The following is a 23216-nucleotide window of genomic DNA, read 5'->3' on the forward strand; positions in this document are numbered from 1 at the left end:
GTATTTTTTCTCTTCTAGACCTGCTTTCATTGCATTTGCCTTAGAGCTCTAGGCCACAAGCAATGTGGTCCCTGGATTCCTTCTTCTCAATCACATCCCAAATTGCCCTTTTCCGTAAAATACACCCACTCATTCACCTTTTAAACATCCAGATGTAGTTCTGAATAAGATTTCTTGATTTCCGACATTAGTTGTTGGAAATGATGCTGAAATGATTTTACCAGGTGTTCCTCACACCATGAGGTTGAATTCACTCCATCCGGTCCAGCTAGTAGCCATTGGCAAAGCTTGCAGCCTTTGCTTTCTCTTGATGATGGGATTTAGCACCTATTTCTTGACCCAGGAGCGACATAAGGCACCGTGAAGTGACACTGTTTGTCTCCTCTTCGTTTAGGTGGCTATGTGTGTGAGTTAAATCTTCCTCGTTCCCAAAGCTGGGTCGGAGAAGGGCGGTGTACAGATTTTGGCAAGGACTCGCAGGGAGGTAGAAGCCCCATTCCAGGTTGTCTTTGAACAGGTATACAGTGCTTGGATCTCCCAGGTCTAACTGACGTATGTTTCACTAGGAGGCCAGCCCCTGTGGTAGGAGCAAGGATCCTTCTGGGTAGATGGACCCATCTAAAGGCATGTTGCTGTATCATGGCAAGGGAGCAACGACTGGCAGTAAGTCGAGGGTGTTTTATCAGGGTAATGTTCCACGCTCCCAACCTCTTGACATATTTTTCACCCCTGGGACTTCTGATCTTTGCTTAGAGAACGGGTCAAATGTCTGAGCCTTTTTAACTTTGTGGCAGTCCTCCCTTCACCATGTGTAAGCAGGAGTGCTAAAGGAGTGTTGGGGGTGCCTCAACTGTCCCACCCCGCTCTAAGAAACCGTTTTATTGTATAAAGGTCCAGGGTTACGCAATTCCAATTCTTCAATGTGAGCACCTCCCAACGCGCCACCAATCCCCCCCCCAACTCAAAAAATCCCACCCTTGAGCTTTGTAAAACAAGCCTGCAGCACAGGATATACACTCCAGTTCCCAAGTAGTCGGCTGAAAAACCCACTGCCATCTAGTATAAAAAATGATCAATCAAATGCTTTTTCGTAGAAAGTTGAGTTAACCTAGCTTATTAATGTCAACTAACCTGCAGTGCAATTTTGGAATTTTTCGAGGTATGATATTACGTTTGATAATATTGTCAAGTGCACAGCTGCATCTCTAGATTTTGAACAAACACTCTCATGCTTCCTTAAATTAGCCCCATAATGTGAATTATTTCTTTTTTTTCTTAATTTCTTTTTATTGCAAGTTTTCATACATTGGGAACAGTATGAGCAAGAAAACCTATCAACAGTGAATAACACTCGCCCCCCCCCTTAATTAAACGCCCACTTTTCACCCCTCTCCTGATGCCCTCCCTCCTCTCCCCTGGTAACGGTGTCTTCTTTAGATAAATGAAAACACAAGTATTAACCTTCAGTTGACTTGAGATAGCAGGCATTCTAATTATGTATTGCAGTGAGTATTCCGAGATGATATTCGTGCTTGGTACATTTGTATTGGGCACACTGAAAATAGCAAAATGTGTCGCAAAGTAAATTATATGGCCAATCAAATTCTTGCAAAGAGCACTATCCATAGTCCAAAGATTTGTATGTATTCCTTAGTATTCACAAAACAGCCGACGCGTGTTTCGACCACCTTGGTAGTTTTCAAGTCCCGGTCTCGAATGTCTGGTCACAAATCTCAGGGACCAATTCGTCCCACTTCTGTCTGTGTTAGCCATTTTGAGTAACCAATGTTCCACTGCGTAAAACCGTCTTGATAGAATGAGAAGTAAGATACCCCAATGTGTGAATAATCAAATTGCCTTCAACAAGGTGAAATTCCTGTCACATGGGTTTATTATCACGCTGCATACAGAGGGGTTCAATCCCCAGGAACCAAATCCTTGCCTAATGGCGACATCCATATTTGGGCTACGGATAGTGCTCTTTGCAAGAATTTGATTGGCCATATAATTTACTTTGTGACACATTTTGCTATATTCAGTGTGCCCAATACAAATGTACCAAGCGCGAATATCATCTCGGAATATTCATTGCAATACTTTTATCTACTTAGAACCCTGGTGGGTGGTTCTCAGTTTTCGAGGTTTCCCAGCTGGTTTGTTGGTAATTTGAGAACATAGTTTGGAGAATAGCGCACAGTAACCAGTATCCAACCTGCTAAACTTGAATTCTAATTATGTACACTACACATTCCATAGGCCACCTTCTGGGTGTTTTATTACATTGTAAGTTGCTGCTTAGTTCAAAGTAATCCCCCCTGGGGGAAGGTCACCCCTTTGCTTCAGGTCCGGGCAAAAGAATCCTTCTTTCAATAAAACATTAGTCATGGCATTCTCTATGTTCTAGTAGTCAGGTATTTAATCATGAATTCCCCCCATTTCCTCTCATGTGGGGTGGCCCCACCATGGAATCCAGCAGTTATCCTTTCCATAATGCATACATTCAAGACCACATTGATCCAGTCCCTTTTACATGGAGTCTGAGCACATTTCCACTTCATCACTAGGCAGGCCTGTGCTGCGAGCAGCAGGGGCACTACCAGCCCCATCAACCTATTCAGTTCCCCCTCTACTTCCTCCATCCCAAACAGGATCAATAATGGTGATTTAGTTCAGTGGATCCGCACCAGTTCTTTGATCCATCCCAGTACTTCATCCCAAAACACTTTTTTATTCGGGGACATCCCCACCACATATGCCAATAATCAGCTCTGGCCCCACATGAGCCCCAGCAAAAGGGCTCGCAGTCTGAAACATCTTGGAGAGCCTGACAGGGTCGTATTGCCACCTATGGAGGAGCTTTATGCTGTATGATTTCTATTGGCTCGAGATCGATGTCTGAGAGGCCACCTTGCATAATCTTCTCCATAGCGCTGGATCTATTTCTCTCTCCATATCTCTTTCCCACCTCCTTTTCAGTGTCTCTGTGAATCTGTTCCCTGCTCCCAGGTTCTTTTGTCTAGAAATAGCTTAAAGGAGGTAAGGTCCCTCTGTATCAAGTCCTTCCACGTTACTGCCGTATCGCCCCCTTCAAATGCAGGTATGAGAATACAGAGAGAGTACCTATGCCCAGCGCTCCCTGCAAGTCGGTTATGGTGATGAATGTGCCATCCCTCCACAGTTGACCAACCCTTTCTAGACCTGCCTCGAACCATGACTGAAATCCTTCGGGTTTGGGATCGCATCACGTACACCAGGCGCCCACAAGTGGCTCAAGGGCGAGGGCCATGTCGTTACCCCTTGCATTTCCACACCCTGTCAGCATATGTCCCATATGGTCCCCACGATCGGGTGGTCCCAGATTCTACAGGGGAGCGTGCTCCTTGGCACCCACAGCCATTCCCCCACAGTGGCGGGGGACAGATGAAGATTGTCTAGACCAACCCATTGAGGGTCCAGCTGCGCTCTAAGATGGGGTATGAGGACCCCAAGCTGTGCCGCCTTGTAGTAAAGTTTCATGTTTGGGAGCCCCACTCCGCCTCTCCCTTTCGGTAAGGTGAGAACCTTCCAGGATATTCTCGCTTTTTTCCCTGCCACAGGAATTTTTAGCCAACTTTATCTCACGGAAATAGGATTCAGGCACCCAGTTCGAGAGCATCTGGAACACACAAATAAACCTCAGGAGGCAAACCATCTTAAGGGCATTGAGGTGTCCAAGCCATGATATGGTCAATTTATTCAATTTTACCAGTTCTACCTGAAATTTAGACAAGAGTTAGGGAAAGTTAGCGTCAAATAGGTCTCCCGTGTCCCTCGTGAGGTTGATTCCCAAGTATTTCAGCGTGCCTAGGTTAACCTGTACCCCCAGTGGGGTAAACCTATTAATGTCTCCGCCCCTGTCCCTATCCAGGGGAAAAGGGACTGATTTAGTCCTGTTAACCTTAAAACCGGTGAGGCCTCCGTACTGCTCAATCAACCGAATTACCCTGGGTATGGAGGCAAGGGGGTTCCTTATGTGCAAGAGAAGATCATCTGCACATAATACAACCTTGTAATTCACCCCTCCCACACTGATTCCTTCTACTTGGGGATCGTCTCTAATTCTCTCGGCTAGAGGTTCCAGGGAAAGTGCGAATAGAGTCGGGGGGTCGGGGGGGGGGGGGGGGGGAGGCAACCCCTGCTCGGGCCGAAACAGCGTGAGTACCCTCTGTTCACTGCCGCACACACTGGGGAGGATACGTAAACTGCCATTATCCCATGCCTGAGCCTAGTTCCCAGCCCAACCTTAGTGAGCACTTCCCTGAGAAAGCTCCACTCACCCTGTCATACGCCTTCTCTGCATCCACAGCGAGGAGGAAGGGGTCCCTAGCCATCCCCTGAGCCTCATAAATCAGGTGCAAGGTTTTCCTACTTGTGTCCGCCCCCTGTGATCCCCTTAAAAAGCCCATCTGGTCCAGGTGGATGAGTTGAGGCATGTAGCCCTCAAGTCTTGCTGCTATCACCCATGTATAGGTCTTGGCGTCGATGTTTGGGAGGGAAATGTGGTGATATATCTGCATAAGCGGGGTTCCCTTCCCTCGTTATGTATCACCGTTATTAGCACACGAGAGAAGGATTCCGGGGCTTCCCCCGTCTCTAGGATGTCATTGAACAATTCCACCATGAACGGGAGAAGGGGGGTGATGAATGTCTTATAAAAATCTGCTGAGTAACCATCCTGCCCTGGGGCCTTTCCCATCTGCAATCTCGCCACTGCTCTCTTAATTTCTCCCTCAGATATTGCGGCCTCCACTACCTCCGCTTCCTCAGGGGGGAGTCTGGGCATCTGGGTTTCTTCTAGATATGCTGTCATGTCTCCCATCTCTGGGATAGCTTACGTTTCATACAATTATTCATAAAAAGTGCAAATGCTTCTTGGATCCCGTCTGACACTGGGCCTTGTGTTTTGTCCATCGCTTCAATAGTCTCCACCAACCTTTCGGCTTGCTGCCCCTTCAGCCTAGCGGCCAGTAGGGCGTCCACCTTGTCGCCCTTCTCATAAAACCTTTGTTTCAGAGATTGCAGTTGTCTAATTATTTGACCTTCCTCCAGCAGTCTGAGCTCGTCCCTTGTCCCCCTTGCCTCCAAGACTCAATCCTCCCGCCCCTCTTTGGCCTCTTGAACCCTTTTGTCGAGCTGGGTAATCTCCGACCTCAGCCTGTTTTCAATTAATGTACGCTCCCTCTTTTTCCTTGCCCCTTCCCTGATCAAGATCCCTCTACATGTCACCTTCCCTGCTTCCCATACAACTCTCTTCGAGACTTCTCCCGTGTTGTTTGTTTTAAAATATTCCCCAATTCCTTTGGTCAACTCTGAGTGGATGTTGGGGAGAATTCTCTTATAAGGCTAATTTCCCAATCCTAGTGAGTCCCCCAGCAGCTTTGCTGGATTATTATTTTTTTTTTTCTCCTGCTAAGAGCGAGACTCTTTTCCTCCCACACTTAGGCATGATTTGAGGTATGTCTTTGGGCCTCATTACATGGACGGCGGTGGACCAAGGTGCTACTAGCACCTTGGTCCATGCCATATACCGGCACCGCCTTGGTGGAAAGGGGAATTACCGCCCTATTCCAAGGTTGGTGGGGCGGTAATTCCCCCTTCCCCCATTGCCCTTCCCCATTCCCATTTTTGCCCCATAGGGCATAATGGGAATGGGGAAGGTGCTAATTACGGCACCGCAAATTGCGGTGCCGTAATTAGCTACCTGGTCCCTTTGCGGGTTGTTTTTTAACGCCTGCAAAAAGCAGGTGTTAAATTCTCCAACCCGCAAAGGGACCTCGTAGTAAGGCGGTAAGGGTTTACCGGTAAAATACCGGTACCAGTAAACCCTTACCGCCGTCTGTGTAATGAGGCCCTTTGACTTTGTTTGTGCTTATGGGCTATGGGGTCTTTTACTCCATAGGGTATCATCTGGTTTTTGTGTATGTGTTATACAGCACCCTCAGTGCAGTAACACAGGGGTGTCATAGTGACGCCCAAACATAGACTCCATACCCTGGGACTGACTACTATCTCCCAGGGCATGTAAAGTCACCATTGACTTTACTAGTCCAAAATTGTGAATAGAACCAGTACAAACCATCATGTTGTGGAAGTACTGGAAGGGGTTCATTCGATTTCCCCTGGGTCTGTTTTCAAGGGGGCACTGCCCAGTCCCCCCTTGTCGAGTTTCTGGCTGGTGGCAGTGGTTACCACGCAAAATATTCCACCGGAATATTTTCTATGGGATTTTCCCATTGATTTTAAACGCACCACTTTTTGGTGCAATGTTAAAGATACTGCCGGTTTATTTATTTAATATTAAATCAACAGTTGGGTCTTTTTGCCAGAACTCTTTTCTAAAATGGCGTTCGTGTCCATCTCTGTAACTCTAACCAAGGTTGGGCCCTTTGTTCCACTTTTTTGCGGGTTTCTCCACAGAAGCCCTCCAACTGGTGCCACTCTGTCTGGGTTCCTAGGATGTGTGGGTGGGGGAATTGGCACCCTGGACTGCGTTGCCTTAGCAACTCAAGTCGCACTCTATTCTGATTGGCCAAGTGGTGAGCCGCCCGGCTCGCCACTTAGCATGTGTGAGTGACAGCTAGGCTGTTGAATGGGGGGTTTTCTGCATAAAAGCAGGGCTTTTGGGACTGGAACTTCAGAAGTCGCCACAGGACCTAAGAATCCGAAGAGGGAAGAAGCTGAGCCATCTGCAACGACGACATCATCGGTGGAGCCCTGCTGCAACAAACTCGCCACTTTCCCAACGACAAGAGAAGATCTTCTGCTGGACGAGTCTTCTTCCTTTGAGCTGGTGGGATCAACCAGGTCACCCCTTTTGCCTTCCAAAGACGTCTCTTGGTCGAATCGCCCGTGCCAAGCACCCCGGCGGCCCGATAGCCAAGCTTCACCACTTTGACCGCGAATAAAAGGAACACACTTTATAACCGACGAACTCTGCGGCTGGTTTCATCCCTGGGCAGTGCAACGACTCCAAGTTTCCTCCTCGACGAGATCCTCTCTTCCCCTGGTCGAAACAACGAACTGCAACCACTGCCAGGAACAACTGCCACCGCTGGAGCTTCCTCTCTCTTTAAGGTACTGTGTTCTGCCTGGCCTCCCTTTCCACGGATTGCTAAAGGTTGACCCTTAAATCCTTGGCTTTCCAACTAGGTTGGCCCCAGACCTTCTAACTTTACTTCTTGAACCACCCCAACCTTTTTTGAACATTCTGTGTGATCTTGGGCACATTTCGCTTTGCTCCATTTAAAGTGGGCCTGGCCTATGAACTCTGACTCTACAGTGTATACTGCCTTTACTCCCTTGCTTTGAACTTCTAAAAGTGTTGGGAACTGTTTTATTTTTATACCCTGCCTTTTTCTCTCCCTTTAACTTAATTATTGGAGTGCCATCTAGGTTACGCGCTCACATCTGTTTTAACAAATAGTGGTGTTTTAACTCTGACTTGTCTAATAGTTATCAAGGGAGGTGTTTATACTTTACCTGACTGTGTTTTAACTTGCTTTTGATTTACAGTGCTAGTGTATTGCCTAAAGTGTGTTTTAAATAAATAATTATATACTTTTGATACAAAGCTCTGGTCAGTGTTTGCTCTACTGTGTTTTTAGTCCTATTGTGTATACTCTACATACTGCCCTACTGTTCTTGAGAGAAGTCTGACTGCTCAGCCACAGCTACCAAGTAAATCTGGGTGGTGCATGCTGCTACCAATTGGGATTACTGCTTACTCCTGTAGTCTTAATCTTTTTGCAGTGGTCCCCAAGGGAACTGCACAGGATTCTGCCTAACAGTGGAACACCGGGTCCTTCAATAGAGGCTAGTTACACCTCTATTTGGACCCCCTGGGGACCAACCCCTCCCAGTTCCGGTCCACTGAAACCAGATCGTGGTCTGACGAGGTGATCAGGGAAATCTCTGCACCAATGCTTCCTCCCATAGGCCCCTTGAGATATACATATAGTTGATTCTTGTGAAGATACCACGTGGGGCCTAGTTGAAAGAGTACTCCCTTGTGCCGCCATATGTCCTGTGAATTATAGTCCTCCAATGTTTGCAGGACCTCCCTGTATCCCAGCCTCCGCATTTGATTTGTCCCCGCCGTCCCTACCTGTTTGTCTAGATTTACATCAGCCATATATGCAAATCTCCTCCTAATATTAGCTGGCCTGAGGCTTCCATCATTATTTTCGGGAGAGCTTTCTTCAGAAACCTCAGCTGACCTTGATTCGGACCATAAATTGTGGCGAAGGTGAACCCTATTTTCTTTATGGTACCTGAAACTAGGAGAGCCCTACCTTCCTCATCCACCCATACCTTCGAGACCTCCATTCTCAGCCCTTTACCTATGAGGATTTCCACCCCTGCTTTCCTCAAGGGCCCTGATCCCCAGTATTCCTGACCTAACGCACCACTAGGGACTCTCTGTTTCTCACCTTTGGAGAATTTAGTCTTCTGGAGGAACATTACTCTTCAGAACTACCTAGCCACCAGGGACCTCTTTGTGGGTGAGTTAATCCCCTTAACGTTCAGAGTCCCACCCTCGGGTGACCTTCCCTTTCCGCATCTGACTACAGCCATCATTTCATTCCCCTAGGTGAGAGTCCCAGTTGCCCTTGAGGCGGCCTGTGTCTGTCAAACCACCTCCCGACAACCAAGTATAACCCCGCTGAGAAGACCCGTACCATGACCCCAACCCTGATCCCCCCCCCCCCCATTCTCCCCGTAACCCAGATGGGTGTCCAACTCATCCCGGTTGACTTCAACAGGTTAAAGAAGGACCACCAGTAGGACCCGATCCCCTCGGATCTCGTGCCTTCAACAATTCATTACCCTTGAGACCCCCTCCCCCAAGACTCCCCAACTGCAAACCATAACATCAACTTTCCGGCTTCAGCCAACCGCCCCTCACAAAGAATAAAGCTATAACATAACCCTTGAGAGTGGGTACAACTGGTCCCACACTACTGCCTTGCAATGAAGAGGGACACCCTCAGTACTTATATCTTCTCCAAAGCTGTTTTCCAACTGCGTATCAGGTATCTGCCGCGGGTGATGTATTCAACTTCCTGTATTTTCTGGATACCGGCATCCATCTACTCTTAGGTCCCTTGATAAGCAACTGCATGCCACCATCCGTCTTTTCTCTCCGATTCTCTGAGGTGTCGGCTTCTCCCACCAACTCGCCCATGAGCCTTCAGATGTCCTCCTCCGTCATCAGCCTGTATTTGTACCCATCAACTTCAAACAAGATGGAGAATGGAAAACCCCATCTGTACCTCACTCCTTTCTCATTAAGCCACTTCGTCAGGGGCGCGCTCATCCTTCTCTTGGTCAGGGTCAAGGAGGACAGCTCCTGGAAGATTGTTACTCTGGACTTGTCATACATAACCGGGCCTCTCTTCTTAGCTTTCTCTAGGATCTTCAGTTTGTCAGAGTAGTTGTGGAACCAGGCGAGGACTGACTTTGGGCCTCCTACTACCCCACCTGCCTGGTGAATTCTCTCGATTTTCGCTTTGTCAATGGTATCATCCTCGAAAACCAGTTTCATGACTTCATGTAATGGTCTCCTGAGGTCTGCCACCGTCTCCCCATCTCTATCCAGGATTCCAAAAATCCTTAGGTTATTCCGTCTTTCGTGTTTTTCTAAATCGTTAATTTTCATTCTAACCTCTTCACGTCTCTCAGTTTCAGACATCCTCATGTCCATTTGTGTCTCTAGGGTGTCGAGGGAGGGTTGGTTGTGCTCGACTTCCTCCAGTCTGTCCTCCATTTTGTCTATTCTTTGTGTGATTTTATCCACCCTGCTCCCAATAAATCAGCCCTCATGCTCCTAAGTTCTTCCATCAATGCAGCAACATCTTTTTTGTGGCAGCTGATTCCTCTGGGGCGGTAGCCATATTGGGCTGTGCCGGGACCCCTACTCCAAGGTGGCCCGGCGTGTATTACCCGCTGTCCAAGTGGGTCCCCCCTCAAGGTACTTCCTCCACAATCGCCCGGGACCACGGAAAATACCTTCTAGACAGTCTGTATCGGCAGTCTATGGCCCAGGATTGGGGGCCTTCACCGCCCAGCCCACACGCATCTTCTTCCCCCTCAGGAGGCCAGGGGGGCCTCCAACTACAGCCGTCGGTACGGTGCATCACGAGGGGGGAGCCTTGCTCCAATGGCCTGCTTCAGGTTGCCAAGATGGCCCTCCTCCTATGGGGTATATGTTTCAGGCCCCCTTGTGCACCGGGTGGTCTCCCTTTCTCTTGAGCCCAGGCTCCTTCCTACCGTCGCCTCAGGGCTCCCGTAGTTTCCCTGGGCTGAACTGTTCCCTGCCGGGCAGCCATAACAGCCCTCCGTTGGGACGAAGACTGTCCCCCTAGTGGCTCCTCTAGGTAGGGCTCTTCATTATGGGCCACAATGTGAGCTTTGCTTCATATTCCTCCCTGGGAAGTAGTGGTGTGGGCTCTCCTGTCCTGTCCCCCTGGCTTGGTTCCAGAGCCAGTGCCCGCAGAAAGTTCTTCTGTAGAGGGTGTTATCCCCTGATCTGGCTGATCACAAACACCCCTACTCCTCTGCAGTATGTGACCTTGTATATAAGGTGGCGGGAGTCCGCCTGACTTCACGTGGGCGCCTGTTTATTTAGGGCGCCCTTTCAGGGATCCCACAGCAGTCCTCAAAAGGGGTCTTCTCCTCCCCCAGGCGGAACGGCTCCTCTGGACCCGCCGTCCTCCCACATTCTTTTTGTCACAGCGAGGGTCCACCAGTCACCGCACGGTCACCCTGTATGTTTGTGGCGCCCTCTCAGGTGCAGCAGTCCTTAAGAGGGCACTTCCCCCTTCCAGGTGCGTCGGCACCTCAGAGGACGCTGACCTCCCACAGCCTATCTGACCGAGCAGGGCAGTGGGGGCAGGGGCCCTTCCTCTTCGGATGCCCTTATTGTATGAGTCGCAGGGGAAGGGGGGTCCGCACTCACCTCCCGGGGTCTACCTTCTCAGCTCCGGGCCGCCTGTGCTTCTTCGAGCCGAGGTCCTCCTCTCACTGACTGGAGTCTACACTTTCGTTTTCGGCTCGCCAGCCGGCTTGCCTTTCTCCCTCAATTCATGGGCGATTTTGCCCGTTCTCGCTCGTACAGATGCAGCAGGGGTTAGCCCATTTACATGTCCAGGTTGCGGGGCAAACGGGGGGGTGTGGGGGGCGAAAAGTGCGGGCTCAACCCCTTTTACGTGCCCAGAGTGGCGGAGAAGCACGCTCAGGCTCCCAGCATCAGCGCACCCCCTGGTGGCCTCCTATTAAATTTGTTTTTAATTGAAAACTAATTTCACAGCAAATGATGGAGAGAAAGCCTATTTTGTGCATTAGCCTTATTGCATAACAAGATGGTTGACTTTGACCCAATGTATTTTCCAGCACATTGCAAGTTGAATAATGTTATGTACCTTATGGAATGTCCAATGATATGATATGGCATTTATAACGCACCTATACACAAGTGTTTCGAGGCGCGACGACACAGGGGAGGGGGAACAGATGGAAGACAGACAGCGATCTTACTAGGCCAGGTGTCACTCAGATCGCGCAAGTGCATGGGAAGGGGGAAAGGGAAAAGTGCATGGGGAAAGTGTAATACATGGGATAGTAGAATAAATAAGATAATAGAACGGCCAGATGGTCGCAAGTGCAGGTAAGAGCAGACATAAGTGCTGGTAGGGGGACTGTAGGGATACAGAACAACAGTCCCCATGTGCAGGAGTTGCCAGGGAGGCAGTGCAGGTGTGCAATTGGCGGGGCCTGGGCCCGAGATCAGAAAGGGTGGCCAAGTAATCAGTGCAGTGTCAACCAGGAATTCAGTAGGGGAGAGGGGGAGAGCAAGCAGAAGCAAAGAGGAAGGTTTTGAGGTGCTTCCGGAACCAGAGATGGTTCTCCTCAAGTTTCAAGGAGGCAGGAAGGCTGTTCCAGAAGGAGGCCCCTGCCAAAGCGAGAGATCTACCACCAACTCGTTGCTTGGAGAAGCGACTAACCATGAGGGAGTTGGAGGCAGATGAGCGAAGAGCTCGAGAAGGAAGATATTTGGGAACAGAGAGTTGAAGGTATTGCGGCCCCAGGCCCCAGAAGGCCTTGTGGACAAAGCAGAGGGTTTTGAACTTAATCCTCACAGCCACTGGGAGCCAGTGCAGAGATTTCAGTCCTGGAGAGATACGATCCCTGGGCTTGAGGCCAAAGACCAGTCTCGCAGTCCTGTTCTGGATAAATTGCAGAGGGCGGAGAGTAGAGGCAGGCAGATTTAGATAGAGGCTGTTACAATAGTCCAGTCCAGAGAGAACCAGGGCTCTGGAGAAGGTGAGCTTCTGGGGGAAGGAGAGGAAAGGTAGAATACCTCTGAGGAGGTGTAGCTGGTAGTTTGACTTCTTAGAGGCGTCAGAGATGTGAGGAGAGAAGGAGAGTGTGGAGTCGAAGATGACCCCGAGGTTTTTAGCCTTGCAAGTTGGAACAGGAAGAGGGCCAAGAGTGGCCGACCAGAGAGCTGCAGGGAAGGAGGGAGTGGGTGTGCCAATGAGTAAAATCTCAGTCTTACTGGCATTAAGGCAGAGGTCATTGGCGGCACACCACTCCTGGATAGCTGACAGGCAGTCGGAGATGAGGAAAGGAGAGGAGGAGGCCCAGGGTAGCCTGAAAATGAGCTGGGTATTATCCGCATAGCACTGAAAATTGGGGCAGAGAGCGGCGATGCGGTGGGCTAGGAGTGCCAGATATTGGTTGAACAGCCAGGGAGAGAGGTTAGATCCCTGGGGGACACTACAGGTAGAGAAAAAGATATCAGAGAGGAAGGACCCAAGTTGGACCAGGGAGGGTCGGTCGGAGAGGAAAGAGGTGAGCCACGCCAGAGCCTGACCAGTGATACCCAGGTTTTCACGGAGACGGTTGAGCAGGATGGCATGGTTGACAGTATCGAAGACAGAAGAGAGATCAAGCAAGATGAGGACACACGGGGTGTTGGAGTCAAGGTTGGATAGCTGGTCTTCACAGATGTTCAGGAGAGCAGTTTCCGTGACTCTGGCAGCTCTGAAGCCAGACTGATGGTCATGAAGACAACCAACAGATTCAGTGTGAAGATTAAGCTGGGAGATGGCCAGTTTCCTCCAGGAGCTTGCCCAGGAAGGGAGTGATGGAGATTGGGTGATAGTTAGCCGGGCAGGAGGGGTCGGCAGAGGGTTTCTTAAGAAGGGGTTGCACAAGGGAGTGCTTCAAGGGGGATGGGAAGACTCCAGTGGCGAAGGAGTGATTGCAGAAATCAGCCAGGGCAGGAGCCAAGGAGTCGATGTGGTCCTTGATAGTTTTGGAGGAGCAGGGGTGAACCTGTTTTGACGAGACTTTCATAGATCGGACTTGTCTAGAAACCTCGTCAGCAGGGAAAAGGGGAACGGCAGAGAAGGAGGGGGTGGCTGCAGAATGGCCAGAGGAAGAGCAGGGGATGGAGGGAGGGAGGGAGGCGATAGGCGGAGAGTGAGGACAGGATGTCCTGAGTTTTTTAAATGAAGTGAGAAGCCAGTGCTGTGCAGAGGGCCTGGGAAAGTACAGGAAGGGTAGAGACTGTGGCAGAGAATTGGCTAGTTCCTTGCAGATTTTAAAGAGTTCAGCCAAGTTGTTTCACTCAATCACTCCATAGGCGATCAAGATGACTTTAAATGTACTTGACTCATTTAATGTTAATCTGTAAAACATGTGGGGTCTTTCATATAAAAAGATGTCATGGGTGAGGTCACTCTGTAAAACAATTGATGGAGGCTGCTGTCATTGCAAGGTGCTGAAGTCTAGCACCAATTTGTTCTAAATGGGAAAAATTGAGTCCCAGGATATATGCCAATTTTGCCCATGCCCAAGGATGTTTGTGCTTATGTGCACTCTCTGCTTTGGTATAAGCACTCATCTTTCTCTTCAATAAATACAAATATTTGGTCAGGTTGTCAAAACCCACCATTGAAAGAGTATCCTATACTGTGGGATTTGAATTTAATTTTGGATATTCTTTTGAAGGGCCCTTTAGTGTCTATTAATACAATCTTCTTGGCTGCCTACTTTAGAAAAAACCCTTTCTGATTACAGTAAAGTCTGAAAGGCGAGTGAGTAAGTTACAGGTTTTGTTGTGTATGGCACAGCATAGTGTTGTTCATGCAGATAAGGTAGTTAAGGATGGTTCATATTTTGATCTGTAATATGTTCTCAGTTTTCCACTTAAATATGGAAATGTTTCTTTTTAGCCAATGGCATGAAGACCTCCAACTGAGGAAGCACTTCACAATCATGGTGTTTTTAGGACTTGGATGTTTTTCTTTGCCAGTATCAGACCTTTCTGTACATATTGCTATCTATCTGTTACTTAGTCATGGTGTGGTGTGCCTGGTGAAAAGAAAAAAGTGGCTAGGGCCACTTTTGCCATGTGGATTGGGTACTGTATTCCTATGGACAATATATTAAATGGTGTTTGACTTCATGCACATTCCACCAGATCAAAGACAGCATCTGTATTTTTTCAGAGGCATGCACCACTTGCAGAGATCTGTAGGACAGCAGTGTGGGTAATGTCCCTTGCCTTTTGCAAACCTTACTTAATGGACATTTCTTTCAACTAGTATGCTTCTTTTCGCCTCGAGATTTTGCATAATCTTATTTGCTTGAAGCTTTTTAACATGTGTTGTCTCCCCTTGTCCAGTAGTTTATATTGTGTACAATCTTCCAAGCTAATTGAGCGGGAAGTAAAGTGAGTGTATGAACATACCAACACATGCTACTAGCACCTCTTTTGCTCCACAGCTATTAAAGAAACGCATTTGACATTTCTGCTATGAAATATATACTGATAGAACAATATCATCAAATTAATTATTTTCTTTGTCTTCAGTTTATTCTACTCAAATACAAGTCTCATGTTGATAGTGTAATGTTCATCCAAAAGCCAAATAACATGTTCATCCAAAAGTTGTTCATCCAAATGCCAAAAAACTGTTTCGCATAGCCCTCAAATTTTATTCACTGGCGACTAGGGAGCTTCTTCATGGCTATTACACAATCTTGTATCCAACGTTGTTTCTCACTATTAATGCTGATCTTGTCTCAATCTAATCACACAATCTTTCTGTGTTGAGAGCTTCATTAACATGAGTGTCTTTAAGTCTCATGGCAACTTCAATTCGATCATCATCATCCACAGTGTTCCCTGTCTTAAAACAAGCAGCCTTTCTGCACAACTCCTGTCTTTTCATCTGGCAAGAGTGCGGAACATAATATGTTTGCTTCAGAGTGATTCAGGTACTCTTGGATCATAGCTCTCCCATCACAATTCCAGACCTACTCTTTCCTTTTGCACATACCATAGTCACAGGATTGTGTTTGGCGTAAAGACCTGTGGAACAGACAGATAAACCATTGGTGACTGTTTAAAGAACGCCCAAGCTTAGCTGGCACATAAGGGTGCTCGCTGTTGGGAGGGGGTAATATAATTTAAAGTTGCTTTGTAAGACATATGGAATCACCATAAAGGTAGTATAATATGTTCATACTGTACTCTTTTACCTTAGTCTTGATTCTTTAAGCATGCGTCTTTTTTATCATATTATTTCTAAATAAAATAGTTATTCATGTATTAGTCAATAAATACACAAATTAATAGTTTTCTCACATTGTATTTAAATGTATATTCATCACAGTGTTGTACATAGCTTTACAGGGTTGTTTATGTGGGTATGTATATTTATGCAGTATATCAACTACAGTACACTTTTCTTGATCAAATGTATTTACATATTTGTTTAAGAATTCAAAGATTATGAAGCACCTACAAATTGCCTCCAAAAATGCTTCATCGTTACCAGTGGAAGAACCAGCCACAGATGTTCAGAAACAAACTGTCAAGATCAGGAACAAAAGTAAGAATCATCCTCTTTTGTCTGCAAAATAGGACAGCCGGTGACTGTGTACTACAGTCCATTCACAGACTGGTACCAGAGGCTTAATGTTATTCTGGACACAGGTACGATACCGGAGTCTTGGACTAATGCTGTGATTGTACCCATTTTTAAGAAGGGGGACAGGGCTGTACCTTCGAACTATCGCCCTATCTCCCTCGTCTATGCGGCCAGTATATTAGCTATAGCCCTTTTGAAGTACTTGCAGGATTCGGTTGATGACATCTCATCTTTAAACCATCTACAAGCGGGCTTTCCAGCTGGAATAAGTATGGTGGATCAGTACTTCAGGTTTTACTTAATAATCCAGAATCACTTGTTGCTAACTAAAGCCAGTCTATACGCAGTGTTTGTGTACATGAAGGCAGCCACACAGAGGGTTGCTGTGGGAGTTCCCTAGAGGGTTGCTGTGGGAGTTAGTGGGGACTAGAAATATTCCTGAATCTCTTCTTAACCCAATTCGGCTTGTGTATGCACATAACACTGTGGTTGTTTGTTAGAGTGTTGAGGGAGATGTGACCAACACCCTGGGAGTCACCAGGGAGGCACGCTAGGGTTGTGTCCTGACCCCACTGCTATTTTGTATTTATATAGATTCTATAATGGATGGACTTCTTATGGCCAAGTCAGATCCTCCAAGGCTAGGAGGTGATAAGCTGCTTGCCTTATTTTTAGCAGACGATGCAGTGTTATTTTCCACATCTCCAATGGGGTTGTGACGGGCAGTGTCCTGCTTTGTGAGCAAATGGAATGAGCTGGGGCTGGAGATCAACACTAGTAAGACCAAGTCGATGATCTTCAGCCCAAGGATAAATATTAATAGATCCTTGAATATCATGCTGACGGGTGATTCTTTGGAGCATGTCCACTGGTAAGATTATCTGGGCATACATTTTTCATCTGGAGCCAGCTGGTCTGCCCACCTTCTCAAGGCTAAAACTATTCTGGAGAAAACCAGTGGGTACTATTGGTACTATTTCTATAAGGTACTATTTCAGTCATGGCATAGGGGCATTTAAGCCAACCCTGGCAGTTTATCATGCCCTGGCAAAAGCTTCTGCACTCTTTGGGTCTGGGATCTGGGGCTATATGAATTCTGCCCCTCTTATAGTGATTGAGAATAAGTTCCTTAGGAGTGTCTTACTTCTCCCTCAAAGCACCCAATCTGCTTTTGTGCAGATGAGATGGAGTTTGAAATTGGCTTCATTGGTGATGATGCAGAAATGAGGCTGGTATACTATTGGCTCAGAGTATGGGGCACCCCTGGTTTAGCCAGATATCGTGAGGCACTTTCTTACATGTTCTCATTGGGTGGTAGTAACAAAGTTATGTCGCTGTTACATGTGAAAAAATGGCTACTTGCGCTAGGCCAGATCGTGTACTGAGAAAATCCCTTTGCCATCACTATGCCCGCAAAGACATCAGTTGAAACAGCCTGTCAGGTATAGGAGAAATAAGGTACACCTAAAGTGCTCTCCATTGGCCAGTGGGCTAGATTACCTAACATGCAAGCCACTGCACGACTTTGAGGAATACCTCAAAGTTACAGCCCCCCTTAATTTATGCGATCGTTATATATGAGATTATGTTTGAGTACCCTGCCATTGAGGTCCATTACTGCCACTTGGTAGAAGACCCTGAGTAAAAGATGCCCGATCTGCGACGCTGAAAATGAGTTTGGTGCATTTTATGCTCTTATGTGTAGGCCTTAAAGACCTGAGGAGGCAGTATTTGGTACCCCTGTTTAGTGTTTGTGGGAGTTTACCAACTAGGGAAGCTATGCACCTTTGTAAATCCACTGAAAACTTAAATGTTGTGTTCTTTGTTTCTGTGTATGTTTGCAGTGCATGGTACAAGAGGAACAAGCTGATGACGATTCTAACTTGAATGTTACCTGTTCTCTGTTTAAGTATTTTACACTTTTAAACTTGAATTTTCAACAAATTGTGACATATGGTTTAAAGTTTGTTCTTACTCGCATGTATTTTATGCGTTCAGGGTTCTAAAGCATATTCTTTTTATTATATGTTTGTATTTTGTACATGATGGCTTGCCTTACACCGATAAAAGGTTAATAGTAAATATGTGTGTGTGTGTGTGTGTGTGTGTGTGTGTGTGTGTATTTATATATATATATATATATTTTTTTTTTATTTTTTTGGTCAAGGTTATGTTGGATTGTAAATTGTAAAAACCACCACATATGTGCCTCGCCACTAACAGAAATTATTAATGGAGAGGTGGCTGTGTAATTTTAGCTAGTGTTGGACATCTGTTTTCTACTGTGTTATTTTACTTGTCGAACATCTTGAGTAGTGCACTGGTGTTGAGTGTTTTCTGGAATTGGTGTGTGTTTCAAGTACTTAATTTGAAATGCATGTTTCTCTTTTACCTATCCGATTTGTCTTGCACACAAAGAATTGTCAGTGTGCCATGTGAGGGACTGTTGTAGGGCATATTGTTTGCCTTTCCAGTTTAGTAGAAGAGGAGGGCATTCCATTATCACAGAGCTCCTCTGGTGGTCATTATTAGACATTTATAGCCATATGAAAGTGTTTAAAATAGTTACTTTCTTGCCAAACATTCCTCATCTTTTGAGATATATGTCCAGGCATTGATTTGTTATGTTAACACGATTTGTAAAGCGCAGCTTAGACCCAGTGGTATCTTGGCGCTGGGAGAATCAAATCCTCTGGCAGGGAGCAGTCATTGGTGAACAGAAGCACAAAGAGGATTCTATCTCCCTTTTGTAAAGAGGAATGTTTTCAAAGCTTTCCTAAAGGATAGGTTGTCAACAATTGCCCATAACGCAAAAAGAAGTTTTTAAAACCTGTGGTACACAAAGTAACAGCTAATTGGCTGAGTGAAGATTCACTAGGGGGGCATATTTGGCCAACTTGGACAAGGCAAAGAGACTTCAATTTCATTCTGGCCTCCAGTGAAGACTCCGAAGCACAGGAGAAATGTGGACATATTTAGAGGCCCACAGCCCAGCCGAGCTACATCATTTTGAACTGCTTGAAAACATTGAATCAGAAATTTTGGTTGGAAAAGCAGTGTCGAATTACAGTAGTCCCCAAGATGGTAGCGGAAAAGACCAGGCTCCACAGACTAGCCGGAATATATGGGCTATGTTTCCTCAAAGTTTTTATCTTAACATGCCCCGAGCTACATTAATGTGTATTAGTTTCTTATACGAGAAATATTAGATGATATTGTACATATAACAATTCATTTTGTTTATACAAAATACATTCGAAAATTAAATTTAAATTACAGAAGAAAGATAAATAAGTTAGATAGGAATACAGTTACTTCCGTTTTGTCTCCAGAAAATGACAATATTGTTAGTCCAATGATTTTGAACCAAATCATGCACAATTTAACACATTGATGGATTGTTGAAAAATTGTAGTGTTCTAATTCTTTGAATATCATTGAAACCATTCCCTTCATCGGGAGCTGTTAATTCAATACATTGCTCTTCCTTTTCTTTTCTATAATCAATGATATATAATAGGGAATATATTAGGTTTCAACTTATTTCATTATCATCAATAATTCGATCTTTCATGTATCCCAATTGCAATAATCACCTGGATGATAATGTGTTTATAAGGACATTTTTTGACTCTTCCTTCTAATAGGATTTCCTTGACGGAACTCGCTGCCTCCTGTAAAAAAAGAGGTTATCAATCAAATGAGGAAGCTATATCTTACTAAGTTAAAATCTTGGCACTAAAAAATAGATTTTACCGGCATCAAACTGAATACCATTAATTCCTAAAAACTAGAATTTCTTGTCTTGTGTAGTATACCAGTGTGCCTTAGTATGGAATACACCACTCTAAGTTGGTCAAAGGTGTCTAGTCAGTCGTTAGGGTCATTCACTTCTCACATCATTTTGGCATGTTATCTATCCTCAGTCTCCTCCTGTAAAACAGATGAGAGGACTTAGTAATTTGTTATTAATATCTCAGAAATGTGATTCTAAGTGGTTCAACATAAGATGCCTAATGGTATATCATAGGGTCTTACCCAGAGAGAGTATGCTCATCAAAGGATCTTTCTGTCTATGTCTCTAGGTTACTGTGTGCCCTGTTAATATAGATTAAGAAAGTAGTGTATGAGGGCCCTGCTCTATGCCCTCATCATTTGTATGTTCATACTTGTAATGTAAGCAATGAGGTGACGGAAGAGAATATTTACATTAAGGTAATTGTCCTTTTATTTAAGGTTACATTCTTAAATGTATACAGGAGTTAGATGGACAATAAGGCCCCACCATTTGACGCCTCCGCTGCCGCCGTTGTATTTCAACTTGTATTCGCATTCTCGCAGCGGGCGTTCTCAGACCTCGGGAAACAGGGACTCATGTAGCCACGAGCCAAGTCTCGCATAAAGGAACAAGAGACACTTATATTACACATCTCCCCTCCTTAGCCTTCCACTGACCAACCATTGTTTCACTGACGTTTCTTCACACATTTTGTGTTCCTACACAAAATCTCTCAAACGGTCAGGTCTGCGAATGATTCTCCCTCTTCTTGACTTGTGGAGAAAATCTAGTTTAGGTTTTGGCAAGGAAATCTTCGAAATCACTTTTCTTCCCCTTATATCTTTGACATGCTTCTCATACCCTCTTGTGTTCTCATCACTTCCTTTCACTACTTCCTTGATCACTCTTTCATTCTCACTTGCATTTTCACCAGTACTTGTAGTGACCATCTTTTCCAATGCAGACACCTTATGAGAATTCATCACATACACCCTCTATGTTCCAGATTCTCCCATCCTCAACCTTCACTGCATGTTTAAAAACCTCAACCACTCCCACGGGTTTCGACCACTTGCAAGGTCCGTCCCTCAGAACAGGAGGAAGTTTCATTCTTACTTAACCCCCCACCCTCCACTGATGGAATTGTTTTTCTTTTGACACTACACAGGGAGCTGTCATGAATTTGTTTGTTCTTCAATTGAGTGTTCCTAATATTCTCACACACATCCCCAAAATCTTTTTTTACAAGAGTCGCTCTCTCTAATCAAGATGGCGTCAATTTCGTGTTTGCCTTGCGTCCCCTACTCAACTCAAATGGGGACAATCCTGTCGTACAATGTGGGGTGAAACGGTGAGCAATGATTTTCTTTTTAACAGCATCCTACCATCGCAACCCATTCGCCCACGCCCAACGAATGCCATTCATGAGTACCTTGTTAAAATGCTCAACTACACCATTTGTCTGTGGGTGGTAAATGGCGCTCCTCTTGTGCACTATGGAATTATTTAGACAGAACCTTTGCATCTATTTCTAACAGAATTGCACACCATTGTCTGTCATGATGCTTTTTGGAATCCCTTCTCTTACACAAATCTCAGACAGAAAATCAACAACTACTTTAGAATTCATGCACGGCTTAATTAAAACCTCCACCCGCCTGGTCAAAAGGTCAATAACCACCAGACAAACTTGTTGTTTGCCATCACTATAAATTGGGCCCAATATGTCCATACCCAGATCATCCCAAACTTTTTCTGGAATATTCGTCACCACCATGGGATACTTGCCCCTCATGCATACTCTATCACTTTCATAACAAAGGATACAGTCATGGACGAATCTCTCAATCTGTAAATCACATCCTGGCCACCAATAATCTTCATGTATTCTTTGTTTTGTCTTGACTACTCCTTGATGGCCCTTGTGACCTAGTTCAACAATTCTTTTCCGTAATCCTTTGGGTGGGATAATTCTGTCACCTCTCCTGATTCTGTCATTTTCTACATTTAGCAACACTCCAAAAATCAGTGAGATTAAGTTCCTCAAACTTTGCTTTCCTCAAAGGATTTTGACTCTGGACCATTTGTTTCAACCGTACTAATATAGAATCTTGTTTTTCCGCCTCCTCCCATTCCTCTTTCGATATAGATGGTGTCTTAATATTTAAAACAACTTCTGAGACAGTTTCTTTGTCATCATCAGCTTCAGAAATGGCCGTGAGACGTGACAAGCAGTCAGCAGCTCGATTCCTCACACCTGGCACGTATCACACCTTGCAGTTGTACTCTTGTAAGAGTATCACCCATCTCTTTATTCGATTGGACACCTTATCCAGGCCTTTATTCATGATAACATGAATCAGAGGTTTGTGATCAGTGCAAAATTCTACTTCCACATCCCAGATGAAGTTTCTGAACTTCTCTGCTGCCCATTTGATTGCCAATGTCTCTTTTTCTATGGCTGCATAAGATTTTTCTGCACCCTTCAGAAGTCAAGATGCGCAAGCAATCAAGACTTCTTTTCCGTCAACTTCCTGAGTGACAACTGCTCCAAGCCCTAGATTGCTAGCATCCGTGGTAATAATCGTATTCTTGCCACTTCTGAAGTTCTTCAATGACGGTGCCTTGTTCAATGCTGATTTAATTCATTCAAATTCCTCTTCACATTCAACACTCCATTCAAATGTCTAACTCTTCAAAAGTTCACGGAGTGGTACGGTGTGGAGTGCGAAATCCCGTATGAACTTGGAATAGTATTCCGCCATCCCAATGAAAGTACGTACTTCCTCCTTAGACTTAGGTCTTGGCATATTCTTAATAGTATCAGCTAATTCTTTTTTAGGTCATATCCCCTCAGCTGATATTGTGTCCCACAGATAGTCCATTTCATGACAGTTGATATTACACTTGTCTTTACTTAAAGTCACACCAGCTCCATGTAGCTTCTTACATACATATTTAAATCTCTTGTCATGTGACTTCTGATCAGTAGAGTGCACTAAAATGTCATCTTGAAAACAGATGACGCCCTGATCTCCTTGAAACAGCCGGTGCATTATCTTCTGAAAGACTGAAGCAGCAGATATTAATCCAAAAGGTAATCTTTTATATTGCTATAAACGGTCAGGTGTGATAAAAGCCGTTAACTTTCTTGAATCTTTGTGTAGTTTAACTTGATGGTATGCTGAGGTTAGATCAAGAGTGGAAACATATTTAGACGGACCTATTGTGGACACAATTTCTTGTATATTAGGAAGGGGGTGTCTGTCGGGAACAACACACTTATTGAGTTCTCGCATATCTACACATATCCTCAACATCCCAGATTTGTTCCTGAGAACGACTAGTGGTGAGACCCACTCACTGGCATCTATGCTTTCTATGACACCATGGTCTTCTAGAGTTTCGATCTCTTTCCACACTTCTTCTCTCATGGATAGTGGAATGGTGCGCAA

The 23216-nt window shown here is 45.5% G+C and overlaps 1 protein-coding gene across 3 annotated transcripts in view; it reads left to right on the plus strand.

The window, feature by feature from the left end:
- Positions 1–23216, plus strand: part of ANKRD27 (ankyrin repeat domain 27) — a 1511294-nt gene that overhangs the window by 1319721 nt on the left and 168357 nt on the right. For 2 of the 3 annotated variants that reach the window (XM_069635447.1, XM_069635448.1), the window contains one exon: positions 15833–15944. The exons of the other annotated variant lie outside the window; for it this stretch is intronic. In XM_069635447.1, the coding sequence (XP_069491548.1) occupies positions 15833–15944 (112 nt within the window). The remainder of the gene's footprint in view (positions 1–15832; positions 15945–23216) is intronic. 3 annotated transcript variants of the gene reach the window in all.

This window comes from Ambystoma mexicanum, chromosome 1q (genome assembly GCF_040938575.1).
Source record: "Ambystoma mexicanum isolate Mex_15411 chromosome 1q, UKY_AmexF1_1, whole genome shotgun sequence".
Classification (NCBI taxonomy): domain Eukaryota; kingdom Metazoa; phylum Chordata; class Amphibia; order Caudata; family Ambystomatidae; genus Ambystoma; species Ambystoma mexicanum.